The sequence below is a fragment of the Dendrobates tinctorius genome, unplaced genomic scaffold (genome assembly GCF_039654945.1).
Source record: "Dendrobates tinctorius isolate UK_male_01 unplaced genomic scaffold, ASM3965494v1 ptg000263l, whole genome shotgun sequence".
Classification (NCBI taxonomy): Eukaryota; Metazoa; Chordata; class Amphibia; order Anura; family Dendrobatidae; genus Dendrobates; species Dendrobates tinctorius.
Genome location: NW_027361930.1, coordinates 515,695 through 528,863, shown reverse-complemented (window position 1 = coordinate 528,863; position 13,169 = coordinate 515,695). Strand labels below are relative to the sequence as shown.

The 13,169-nt window shown below is 43.6% G+C and overlaps 1 protein-coding gene across 2 annotated transcripts in view; it reads left to right on the top strand.

Moving 5' to 3' along the window:
• The window catches only part of ASL (argininosuccinate lyase), a 50,864-nt gene that overhangs the window by 8,480 nt on the left and 29,215 nt on the right, over nucleotides 1-13,169 (top strand). Inside the window, exons 1-5 of one of the 2 annotated variants that reach the window (XM_073558923.1) lie at nucleotides 405-2,249; nucleotides 2,351-2,545; nucleotides 6,088-6,171; nucleotides 6,479-6,535; nucleotides 7,223-7,320. In XM_073558923.1, the coding sequence (XP_073415024.1) occupies nucleotides 2,399-2,545; nucleotides 6,088-6,171; nucleotides 6,479-6,535; nucleotides 7,223-7,320 (386 nt within the window). In that variant the 5' untranslated portion in view covers nucleotides 405-2,249; nucleotides 2,351-2,398. Of the gene's footprint in view, nucleotides 1-404; nucleotides 2,250-2,350; nucleotides 2,546-6,087; nucleotides 6,172-6,478; nucleotides 6,536-7,222; nucleotides 7,321-13,169 lie in introns of those variants that run through there. The other variant, XM_073558922.1, reaches the window with a different exon arrangement.

The following is a 13,169-nucleotide window of genomic DNA, read 5'->3' as shown; positions in this document are numbered from 1 at the left end:
CTGCATGACCCTACGTGGTGTCCAGTTAGTCCTGTGACTAGTCTTACACAATAGGTATCAGTCACTTGACTCGTAGTGTCTGACTTTGTTGTTTTAGATCCATTCTGAGACAGCTGCTTTTTTTATTGAGTTGAAAAAGACACATGTCACTAAAATTTTGCAATAGCACATGATGTTCTGGCCAGGTATAATGCTGTACAAATTCCAGCGTAAGATTCAACTGTTTCATTTGATAGCTGACATTGCATTATTGTAATATTACAATGTATTTTATATGTTGGAAACAATATTTTCCCTCCCATAAATTCACTCAATATTTATTCAGATATTGTATAATGTCTTTCAATATCATACTTATGGCATTAACATTTTTTAGTTAAGTTTTAAGTTATTCCATTAATAAGATGCAATTTTTTTGCATGTAACATTCTTGTTTCATAGTTGACTTCATCTCGTCTGTGCACTACCTTGAAATCAATAAAACGTTTAAGGGGTTGTCTAAGCTAAGTTCAATCTTGACCGGGGGGGCTTGGATTCTATGGAACTAGCACAAGCCTTTCGGTGGTATGCGCTGGTACCAGGAGTGATGAGGTCCTTATTTCCCCGTAACAGGCCTGTTAGTTGATTAGAACAGGACATCATCAGAGAAACATCTGAATAAGCCGCCATTCTGCAACTTGCACTGGATCCACAGGGATAACACCAGGTGGATATGGTAGATTTTGTTATTCTCACAAAATCAAGATTATATTTATCCCGCTCAACCTTATCGCAGTAGCCATTCTCAATATAGAGAAACTTGTGGTGGACCAAACTACAGTTACAAGTGGAACAGCCACTACTACTGTCACCATCTTGGATCCAGTCCCCAACGCTAAGTGGACTACTCTTGCAGCGGAAGTATCACAGTTTCCCTATCGTAGGACCTCCTGTGAAGTTGCTGTTTATTGGCCTGACTGTTCTGGAATCACAGGGTGAAAGTAGGTGAGTATGGCAGATTTTGTTAATTTTTAAAGAATAAAAGCCGCAAGTCAAGATTACATTTAGGCCAGACAACTCGTTTAAGGGTATGTCTTTACAGGCTATAAATTGAGCGGAAAAAATCTGCTTTGTATTTTGCCATGAACCTATAGCAATTTCTGAATTGATATACACCTAGTCGGAGATACCACAATAAACCAAAAATTACTGAATAGATCAAAGGGACCAATATAACAATAACATCTAAAAGGCACCCAAGAGCTATATACCATATTTTTCGGATTATAAAATGCATTTATTTCTCATCAAATTTTGGAGGAAAATGGGAATTGCATCTTATAATCCAAATGTAGGTTACCATGGGGGTAGGATGGGGCTGCAGTGGAGCAGGGCCACAGGATGCATGGTCGCTGCTGCAGGAGCCCAATGGCGGCAGGGTGAGTCAATACTGCGGGCCCCGGGCTAGGAGGAGGGGCTGATGCTGCGGCGGGCCCTGGGCTTTCAGAAAATGTCTAGTTCAGGGCCCGCAACATCGCCCCACTCCTGCCGCTGCTAGCTTCCTGCAGCAACAACGCTGTTTCCAGTCACCTCGCTCCACAGACGCCCCCTGGTAAGCTACCGCAAAATGGGACTATAAGACGCACAACCATTTAATGAAAACATTTTTTTCTATTTTCCTCCCCAAAATTTGAGGTGCGTCTTATAGTTCACAAAATATGATATATAAAAAAATAATAATAATCAAATGTATCTTTAAATACAATATTGCTGAACCTTTGCTAGTGTTCCTTGTCTTCTAATCCCTGTCATGTGTCTAAACATTAGTTTTTGACCACATATGGGGCATTGTCATATTCTGGAGAAATGACTTTACAAATTGTTCTGTCCAATTTCCCCAACTTTTTTTTTTTTTTAACGGCCTTCGTCTCGATCTCGAGCCATTGCGACTTAATGGATGAACAATCTGTAGGAAGTTCGATCTCGTGCAAGCCTAGAAAGGTCCACTATGGTCTTCTTATCTGGATAGTATCAAGCCATCGGGATTCTGGTCTTCCACTTCACCTTGTTCCTTCTATTCTTCCGACCATGATGTCCTTCTCAAGTGATTGCTCTCTTCGTATGATGTGTCCAAAGTAAAACAATATATAGAGAAAAGCTAAGACACGTTTATACAGTGGCATGTAAAGGTTTGGGCACCCTTGATCAAAATTACTGTTATTGTGAACAGTTAAGCAAGTTGAAGATGAGATGATCTCTATGGGCTGAAGGTAAAGATGACACCCTTTAAGAAGCATTATTCTTATTTTACATTTGTTATCACATTGCTTGCTTTTATTGTTAATGCTTCCTTTTTTTTGTTTCTTTACAGGGTGATAAGTTGTGGGGTGGAAGATTTGTTGGCAGCATAGATCCCATTATGGAAATGTTCAATTCTTCAGTGTCATACGACCAGAGGATGTGGTCAGCTGATATAAGAGGAAGCCAAGCATATGTGAAAGCATTGGAAAAAGCTGGGCTCGTGAGCAAGTCTGAGATGGAACAGATTATCACTGGCCTTGATCAGGTAATAAATCAATCACTATGATTTACCTTCACCTGGGCACACAACTTAGTCATCAGATTAAGCACATGAAGGAATGCTCAGATATGTTGATAGTTGGTTTTAACCCCTTCACGACCGATGACATATATATGTTATCAGCCGTGTCCCTGCCTTTGATGCAGGCTCCGGCACCTAGCACATCTTTCCCTGCACTTGTTGGCTGATTTAGGTTAAGTGCACACGTACCGGAACTCTCGCGGAAATTACCGCGAGAATTCCGGAATTCCAGTCCGCGGGAAAATCGCATTTTAAATTCCCGCGATTTTCCCGCGGAAAAACTAGCATTTTGCAAGCGTAATTAGCTTGCAAAATGCTAGCGTTTTCCAAGCGATCTGTAGCATCGCTTGGAGAACTGATTGACAGGTTGGTCACACTCGTCAAACACAGTGTTTGACGAGTGTGACCAACTTTTTACTACTGAGGCCGCCTATGCAGCATCAATAGTAAAAGATAAAATGTAAAAAAAAATAAAAAATGGTTTTATTCTTACCCTCCGACGTCCCGCGCATCCGTTCCCAGTAATCCTTTGCGAAAATGCCCGCGATGACGTCCGTTCTCGCGGTCATTCGCGATGACGTCGCGCGAATGACCGCGAGACTTCGCGATCCCGCGAGAACGGACGCCATCGCGGGCATTTTCGCAAAGGATTACTGGGAACGGGAGCGTGGAGAGAAGTGGGAAGGCTGCGCGGGACGTCGGAGGGTGAGAATAACAATATTTTTTATTTTTAAATTCTTTTTTTTACAGGGATATGGTACCCAAAGCCCGGAGGACAGTCTCCTCTCCTCCGGACCGTGGGTACCATCCGCAATTGTTCTGCTTACTTTCCGCATGGTGTGCACAGCCACATGCGGGAAGTAAGCGGAACAATGCATTCCTATGGGTGCGGGATCGCCGCGATTCCGTAAATTAATGAGCATGCTGCGGTTTTTACCGCGAAGCGATTCCGCCGCGGTAAAAACCGCAGCATTAGCACAGCATTGCGGAATCCCATAGGAATGCATGGGATGCTTATTTTTCGCGTTTTCGCGGCAAAATCGCGCGATTAAAACCGCCGCGGAAACGCGAAAAAAACGCCACGTGTGAACTCAGCCCAAATCTAGGCAGCCTAAAGAGCCTGTCACACTAAGCGATAGCGCTAGCAATATCGCTATAACGTCACTGTTTTTTGTGACGTAGCAGCGATATTGCTAGCGATATCGCTATGTCTAATACTTACCTCCGACCGGCTCCCCCGCTGATTATCTTTGATCGCGTGAGAACGTCCTGGACCGTTTCTCGTCGCCAGCTTCCTGCTGGGCTTCCTGTGGCGCCGACGAGCGACGCGTGGACGCTGCCGGGAGGACGTCAAGATCGCCTCATTTGACAGGTAAGTAGCGACCCCCGACCGCTGCTATGTCACTGGTGAGATCTGCCTGTGTGGCAGCTCACTAGCGACCACTTAGCGATGCACCAGCGATCCTGACCGCGTCATATCGCTGGTCGGGATCGCTGGTGCATCGCTAAGTGTGAGAGTACCTTAAGGCCATAGGTTGCCTAGTGCACTTGTCAAGGTCCATCCATGACAATCTTTTATTTCTAAAAATATAGTTGGAAAGGGCACACTTTACCTTCTGGGCCCCTTTGCTGCTGAACCACCTCTGAACCTAGTATATTATTGTCATGGTTAGGACATGGTTAATGTCCTGTTCTCGCAGGGTTAACTTTTGCCGGCCTCTCTGTTAGGCGTCAGGTTTCTGCGTCTGCTCTGCAGGAATCCAGAGCCTCGCATTCTGCGGTCTCCTGCTGTCTATCTACTGCAGAAAAGATTACTTTGCAGCAGACCGCTCCAGAGACTAAGTTCCTCTGTGCTCCTACTGGGCATGCTCACGAGACGATCTCCCATTGGAGATCAGGAGTCATGTGCCCAGGTCCTGCTTCAGTTCTCATTGTTCCATCTCGGAGATCTGGAAGGTCCCGCACGGCTATAAAATGTGTGCATGACCGTTCGGCCATGTGCTAGTATAGACTTTTCAAGCTAAATGTGTGAATGGCGATGGATGTATGACTCTAGTGACTGACTCATTTGAAACCCCTTCCCTCTGATATTACGCATGTGGATAGTCTCTGGAGCGGTCTGCTGCAAAGTAATCTTCTCTGCAGTAGATAGACAGCAGGAGACCGCAGAATGCGAGGCTCTGGATTCCTGCAGAGCAGACACAGAAACCTGACGCCTAACACTCTCTTTGCATCTGGGAGAGGTATTTATACTCACTCCAGACAAGGGTTCTCTGTCAGCTATACTGTTATTCTGGCTGTGTGTCTGACCCCTGGTGTGCGTGTATACTGCGTTGCTTGTTTGCTTCCCGTGTATGACCCGGTCTGTCCCCTCACTCTGTTCTCTGTCTCACGTTGTGGTACTATCGTCTTCTCCGGTTCTGACCTCCTGGCTTGGCTATTGTTACTCCGTTACAGTTTGTCCTTATTGTACCGTCTATTGCCCGTTATGGTTTTCTGATCTATTGCTACGTCCTGACTATTCACTCTGTCTAACCCTTTGGTATTGTCGTGCTATCTCGTGCTTTGACCTCGGCTTAATCTGGTTTATGTCTCTGCCTAAGCCCCTTGGTAACTTGTCCCGTAGTTACCTTTCTAGGAGTTTTCCTTCAGCTCCTAGCTCTGTGGAGCTTAGGCCGTGCCCCCAGCAGTCACGTGCTTCAGGCCCTGTTAGTCTGAAGTACGCATCTTCACTGCTGCTACCCCGCTCCACAGGTATCTTTTGTCTCAGGACATGCGCACTGGCTCAGTGAGCAAGTGCAGTGCGGTGTTCCTAACATTTATGCTTAGCTGAGAAAGATAAGGAATTGTTTCTTTCACTCATGTTACCCATCATTATTAAATATACCCATAATCCTAAATTATTACGGCAATGGTCACTTCAATAAGTAAATCCAATTGCAGCAATTGCAATAAATATTGCTAAAATTTGCTAAAACAAAATGCAGCCGCACTATAGAGGATATATGGCCTAATATCTGTGGTGTTGAGGGGGAGGGAGGGGAGGGGAGAGGGTGGGCCCAGGAGAAGAGGAAGGGCACCAAGGGAGATTGATATGAATCAATACACTCAAGCCTCTGTCCTACCAGAAAATTACAAAGGATTGGTGCAATTGCTGGTGGATTTTTTAGGCCATAGGATATTTATTTTGGATGGGGATCTATTGGCACTATGGATTACAGATGCACAATTAATAACATGATACAGCGAATATATGTGTTTTGCACCATATGGGGAATTTAAATATTTCTATTTTTGCTGGTCATTCTGATCCCCCTTATGTTGGAGACCCCTTTTTATGTCTTCTTTATGTAATTCTTTATTATTTTAAAATTGTTTATCAATAAAATTGGAACTTTTTTATAACTTACCTCTGTTTTCACTTCTTCAATCTTCGTGATATATTTCATGATGATTTTTTGTTTGGATTTCCATCATTATTAAAGTAGTCATTTGTTTCCTTCAAGATCCATGAGGAATGGTCTCAAGGCACTTTCGTCCTGACAAAAGCTGATGAAGATATTCACACTGCTAATGAGCGTCGCCTCAAGGTAACCATGTTCACCTGAAAGATTGGACATAGAAAAGTTCTTGCTTTTCTTTATTTTCCACTCTTGCTTGGAAATGTACATACCCTGCAGAAGAGTAGGTTGCCACAATTTCATTCACAGCAATGATCTTTGGTGTCCACATACGTTTGGCCATGTATGGTAGCCATCTGTATAGATTTTACTAGAAACCTAAATCAGGGCTCATTATTCCCCCTCCTTCCAAACAAATGCAAGGACATGTTTTTATATAGTGGATATTCCTGAGTGGATTCTCCAGTAATTCCTGTTTTCTTTGTTGTATGCCTAGGAACTTATAGGAGAGCCTGCAGGAAAGCTTCATACTGGACGAAGCAGAAATGATCAGGTATTGAGAGTTTGGCTTCCAGCACAAATGATTTCATATACTATAGCACAATTGGAGAAATTGGTCTCATTTGTGGGAATTGGTACTGATATAATTTAGGAGTAGGTCTGGAGTAGATATTCACATATTTACCATATTTATACAGCATCTTTTTATTATAGACGCACGCCTCCTCCCATCTAAGTTGTTATCCTCTTAATATCAGGTCAAAAGTGGACATTTTTTGCTCTTTTTCATTCCTGCTTCATTCTTTTTTCAGCTCTAATACTGACCCTGCTGTCAAACAGTGCAAGTGGCGCGGTCCCAGCCAATGCTCTCTATATATTGAGCGTTGACTGAAAGCGTGCCAGTGCCACCCCTATGACTGAAAGTCGAAAGCTGCTGGGGGGGGGGGGGGAATAAAGTTCATTTTCTCCCGTTAGTAGGGCTCTCGGTGCCGATGCTGAATGGTGTCAGAACGCTATTAACCTGCAGATTAACCCCATATCTACAGGTTAACAGCTTTATTTTACTTGACAGATTGCCTTTAAAATCTCTTTAAAGAAACACATTTGTCTCTAGATCAACAATGCAAGAAAAAATTAGATTTAAAAAATGAGATTTAACCTAATGGACATTGGTCATATTCAACCTTTTTTTTCTATGGTAAATTCCAGTTTGTGGTGATGTTTTTATTTTTCACTTTAGGTTGTGACTGACATGAGATTATGGCTGCGGGATTCTTGCTCTGCTCTATACCTGCATTTGACTCGTCTTATCCGGACTATGGTTGACAGGGCAGCCATGTAAGTCAAGGATTCTAATGTCATTTTAGGCTATGTGCCCACGTAGCGTTTTATTCCGGACACTAAAAACCGGACTCCTTCCCAGAAATCGCGCGGTTGTTTCCGTGCGATTTCACCGCGATTTTATGGCGATTTTGCCGCAATTTTTGCTTGCGATATTCAAGCACTTTCCAAGCGATTTGAAGCATCGCTTGGAAAGTGATTGACAAGTTGGTCACACTCGTCAAACATAGTGTTTGACAAGTGTGAGCAGCTTTTTGCTATTGAGGCCGCCTATGCGGCATCAATAGTAAAAGATTGAATGTTAAAATGCTAAAAAAATAAAAAAAATCAGGGTATATTTACCTTCCGATGTCCCGCGCTGCCATCCCGGCCTCAGCGTTCCCAGTAATGTCTTGCGAGACCTGTGATAACGTTGGTCTCGCGTTGCTATAGCGATCTCGCGAGACCGCTAGAGTCACTCGAGACTACGTCATCACAGGACCTTGCCGCAAGGCATTACTGGGAACGCTGAGGCCGGGAATGCAACGCGTGACGCCGGAAGGTAAATATACCCCGATTTTTTATTTTTTTACAGGGGTATGGTACCCAGGGCCTGGAGGACAGTCTCCTCTCCTCCACACCGTGGGTACCAACCGCACATGAGACGCTTAACTTCCCGCATGGTGGGCATAGCCACATGCGGGAAGTAAGCGATTCTCATGCATTCCTATGGGTGTGGAATCGCGGCAATTCTTTGCGATTCCGCACAAAAGAATGAGCATGCTGCGATTTTTTTCCGCGATGCGATTCCGCCGCGGAAGAAAGCGCAGCATTAGCACAGCATGTGCGAAATGCCATAGGAATGCATGGGGGGCGTTCTGTACACGATTTTTAAACGTTTTCGTGCCGAAAATCACGGCAAAAACGCTTAAAAATCGCTACGTGGGCACACAGCCTTAATGTTGGGGGTTGCGTGATTGTGCGTAAACAAGAGTTGTCAATTTTGACAATCTAATGTGTATGGGTTCCAACAAACCCTGTTGAATGTGAAATCGCAGAAGAAAGGAGGATCAGCCACGTTGGATACTTCCATACACTCCTCTTGAGTTGTCCCTGGGAATGAGGAGCTCTGTAGCTGTATTGCAGCCACTCATTCATTCTCTTACTACAGGCAAAGGACTGGAGGCACACGTATAAGCATGTACTGGGGGTATTTGGGTTCACTGATTTTGTATAAATAAAATTCTGATTTATTGTGAAATTAAATGTATTTTTTAATGTAAATTGTAATGAGTTTCCCCATTTCTTATCATTAATTTCTCATGTGGTTTGAGTAAAAATAACAATTAATTCTGCGAAACAAATGACAGCTCTTATAGCAAAAGAGCAATATATGGGAAACTTCATGCATTGTCTAATCTTAATATGTCCTCATATGGTAGGTCTAGTGCAGAGATTTCAGTAACAACCAGGTCTGTTGTCAGAGGCGACAGAGTCAAATTGTAGGTAGGGACCCAGCTAGACATTTTGCATTATGGCTCAGGAACTTATCTGATGGCTGTTTTTTTTTTTGCTATTTATTAGATCACCTGCCATCACATGGCAAGATTGTGAAATGAAGGACCACTGTCTGTAATCATAGGGTTAGTGACCTTGCTCTTGCAACATACCTCGTGGCCCATTGACTCTTTCTGCAGTGCAATTGATTTGTCCTTGTACTCTGTAAAGCAAATTCTCTATTGATGTCACATGTATACCTGAGCAACAGAATTTTATTTAATTCTGTCATTGGCATAAATAGATATGAAGAACTGACCACGCTTGATGTGTATTGGGAGAGAGGTGGAACTCCGTGTGGCTCCTATAGGAGCTAAGGACGCTGTGTGCGTTACCTGCAGTGAAGCCTGCAGGACAAGGACTCTGATAGACTTTATCTTTGTTTTACAGTTATGCCAGAAAGGCTCTGTTAAGGTTTATGCTGTCTACAATAAACCAGCAGGTGAATTACAACCAGAACTGTTCCTGTGACTACCTTGTGAAGCAGTAGAGTGAGTCAACCCCTCACATATATAACTCTGGCAAAAATTAAGAGACCACTGGAAAATTTTCATTTTGTCTCATTTTTCTATTTATAGGTATATCTTTGAGTAAAATATAAATTGCTCTTTTATTCTATAAACTACTGGCAACATGTCTTTGTATTTCCAAGCACTAAATTTTGTATTTATTTTCAGAAAATGAAAAATGGCCAAAATAACAAAAAGATGCAGTGCTTGCAGACCTCAAATAATGCTAACAAAACAAGTTCATAATCATTTAGAAACAACAATACTAATGTTTTAACTCAGGAAGAGTTCAGAAATCAATATTTTGTAGAATAACCATGATTTTTAATCACAGCTTTCATGCGTCTTGGCATGCGTTCCACCAGTCTTTCACACTGCTTTTGGGTGACCTTATGCCACTCCTGGTACAAAAATGTAAGCAGTTCTTTGATGGCTTGTGACTATCCATCTTCCTCTTGATTACATTCCAGAGGTTTGTAATGGGGTTCAAGTCTGGAGATTGCGCTGCCATGACAGCGATTTGATGTGGTGGTCCTTCACCTACACATTGATTGACCTAGCTGTGTGGCATGGCGCATTGTCCTGCTGGAAAAACCAGTCCTCAGAGTTGGGGATCATTGCCTGAGCAGAAGGAATCAATTGTTTTTCCAGGATAACCTTGTATGCGGCTTGATTCATACATCCTTTGTAAAGATTAACCTGCTCAATTCCAGCCTTGCTGAAGCATCCCCAGATCATCACCAATCCGCCACCAAATTTAACAGTGGGTGCAAAACTCTGAGCTTGTATGCCTCTCCAGGTCTCTGTCTACCCATTAGACAACAAGGTGTTGGTCAAAGCTGAAAATTGAATTCATCAGAGAAGACTACCTTACTCCAGTCCTCTATGGTCCAATCCTTATGGTCTTTAGTAAACTTCAGCCTGGCTCTCCTTTGCTTCTCATTGATGAAAGGCTTTTTTCTAGCTTCATATGACTTGAGCCCTGCCTCTAGGAGCCTGTTACAAACTGTTCTTTCCGTGCACTTCACCCCAGCTGCCATTTGCCATTCCTTTTGTAGGTCACATGATGTCATCCTGCAGTTGCTGAGTTACATTCTAATAAGATGACGGTCATCCCGGTCGTTTTCTCCCTCTGCCGGTCTGTAACTTCGTTGTCCCCAATGTCTGCTGCTTGACCTTGTTGTAATGGACTGCCGTCTTAGAAATTTTAAGGATGGAGGCAACATGACGCTCACTGTATCCCTCTGCTAGTAAAGCCAGAATTGAGCCCTTCTTTTCCTCACTCAAGACTTTTCTTTTCAACTCCTTTGGCATGGATAAAAGTTATTTTTTAATTCCTATTACTTCTAGACTATTACTTGCACTTGTTTTGCCATCCAGCTTGTCCTATTGAAAGAGGACTGTGAACACCAGAGCAGGGTTTTTTATACTTCCCTTTGTCGAATAATATTTGGTTCAGGTGATCACCTAATCAGAAGCACATTAAAGGGGGTTTTACACATAGCGATATCGCTAACAATATCACTAAAGCATCACCGATTTTGTGACGCAGCAGCGATATCGCTATGTGTGATACTTACTTCCGACTGGCTCCCCCGCTGTCCATCGCTGATCGCGCAGCTCCATTTCTCGTCGGGCGCTTCCTGCTGGCGCCGACGAGCGACGCGTGGACGTGGACGGGAGGACGTCAGGATCGCAGTGTCTGAAAGGTAAGTAACGACCGCTGTATCACTGCTGCATCGCTGTGAGATCTGCCTGTGTGCCAGCTCACTAGCGACCATTTAGCGATGCACCAGCGATCCTGACCAGGTCGTATCGTGGTCGGGATCGCTGGTGCATCGCTAAATGTAAAGGGGCTTTAAGTAGAATGAGGTGTACTCTGGTTGGAATTCAACTGACACTGGAATGGAATGGCTGTCAGACATGTAGAGAAGCTGATTTTTATAAAACTGTGCAGTGGTCTCTTAATTTTTGCCATAGATGTATATGTATATATTGTAAGGCAGCAGCTTTCATGTCCGTGTGGCAATGAGGCAAGGACCCAAAAAAGTTCAACTTACAAGAAATCCAAAACTTTATTCAATGGTTCGAAGCCAGAATGTCCGTGTCAGTCTGTTGCCATGGACAACTGCACCACTGTATACTCCGTGGGTGCGGTAATGGCTTGCTCAAGTCTCTGTTCTGTGTTTAGTCTCACACAGACAGGCCTGCACAGAGCTCCAGCTCTGTTTCTTACAAAACCAAATACAGACACAGCCAAACGTTAACTGAAAGTTTAAATGGGTATCGTGGACATGGCCACTCCCAAGACCCGGATTTGAGGGAGAGATCCGTTCCACTACCAACTTACAGATCTTTCCAAAAATAAAAGCCCACGTCAAGTTTTCTTAAATCTGACTTGGTCAAATAGTATGACCAGATCCACACCAAATACAGACACAGCCAAATGTTAACTGAAAGTTTAAATGGGTATCGTGGACATGGCCACTCCCAAGACCCGGATTTGAGGGAGAGATCCGTTCCACTACCAACTTACAGATCTTTCCAAAAATAAAAGCCCACGTCAAGTTTTCTTAAATCTGACTTGGTCAAATAGTATGACCAGATCCACACTCTATTTTATTTTGCATTGTAACCCCAGCTGCGGCTGTAATTACAATGCTCTCCAGCAGCTGTAGTATGTTTCTGTGCACATCCTGGGAGACACATAACAATCCTCGTATATCAGAACTAACACCATACAGCAGAAGTGATTTTGCCTCATTCATACACATTTGCAGCAGCAGTTGTCCTCTCATAGTGCTGGCAGCTCTGCTGCAGAGCTGTGCCTGATTATAACCAACGCAATACAGCAGAGTTGAACCTTGTCTGATTACAAACACAACAAGCACATTTGCAGCTGTCTTCTTACAGAGCTGTCATCTCTGCTATACTGTTCTTCCCCCATACTGGCAGCCTGTACCATGGAATCTGAAGCACAGTCAGAGGACAACTACGAATGTTTTTGTATTGGAACAAAGATAACTTCTGATGTACTTTGTTAGCTCTGCTGTACTGTGTTAGTTCTGATCTCATTGCAGAGCTGTGTGTGATTATGAAAGCAAAGTGTCAGTCATGGCATGTCTCACACTGGTAACACCCCTTTTATTTAAAATACGCTTTGAAGGCAGATTTTCATACAGATATATGTCTGTCCATAGATCACAACAGCTCATTTGTATATAATAAAAATGTGGATTTGTCTGGAATAAGGCCTCTTTCACACTTCAGTTATTTGTGTCAGTTAAAATCCGCCAAAAAGGCGGACAATCGGATCCGTTCTTAACTGATGTGAACGGATGCCACAGGATCCGTTTTTTGAGGAAATTTAAAGGAATCGCTGGCCGGGAAGGAGAGAGAGAGAGAGGGAGAGAGAGGGAGGGAGGGAGAGAGAGAGAGAGAGAGAGAGAGAGGGAGGGAGAGAGAGAGGGAGGGAGAGAGGGCGAGAGAGAGGGAGAGAGAGAGAGAGGGAGAGAGAGAGAGAAGGAGAGAGAGAGAGAGGGAGGGAGAGAGAGAGAGAGAGAATTTTTTTTTTTTGTCCCGCACCCAGACAGAATTTCTGGTTAAATCAGTGTCTGGAGGATCCGCCGGCCAAAAAAACGTTGCAAGCTCCGTTTGGAAATCTTTGAGGATGTTGACGGACAGCAACATTATGGCCGATCCGCACAAAAACGGATGCAACGGACGGCAATCCATCAAGATCCGCCAATAATGAAAGTCAATGGGGAAAAAAACGGATCCGCAAAAAAAAATTGTGCGGAT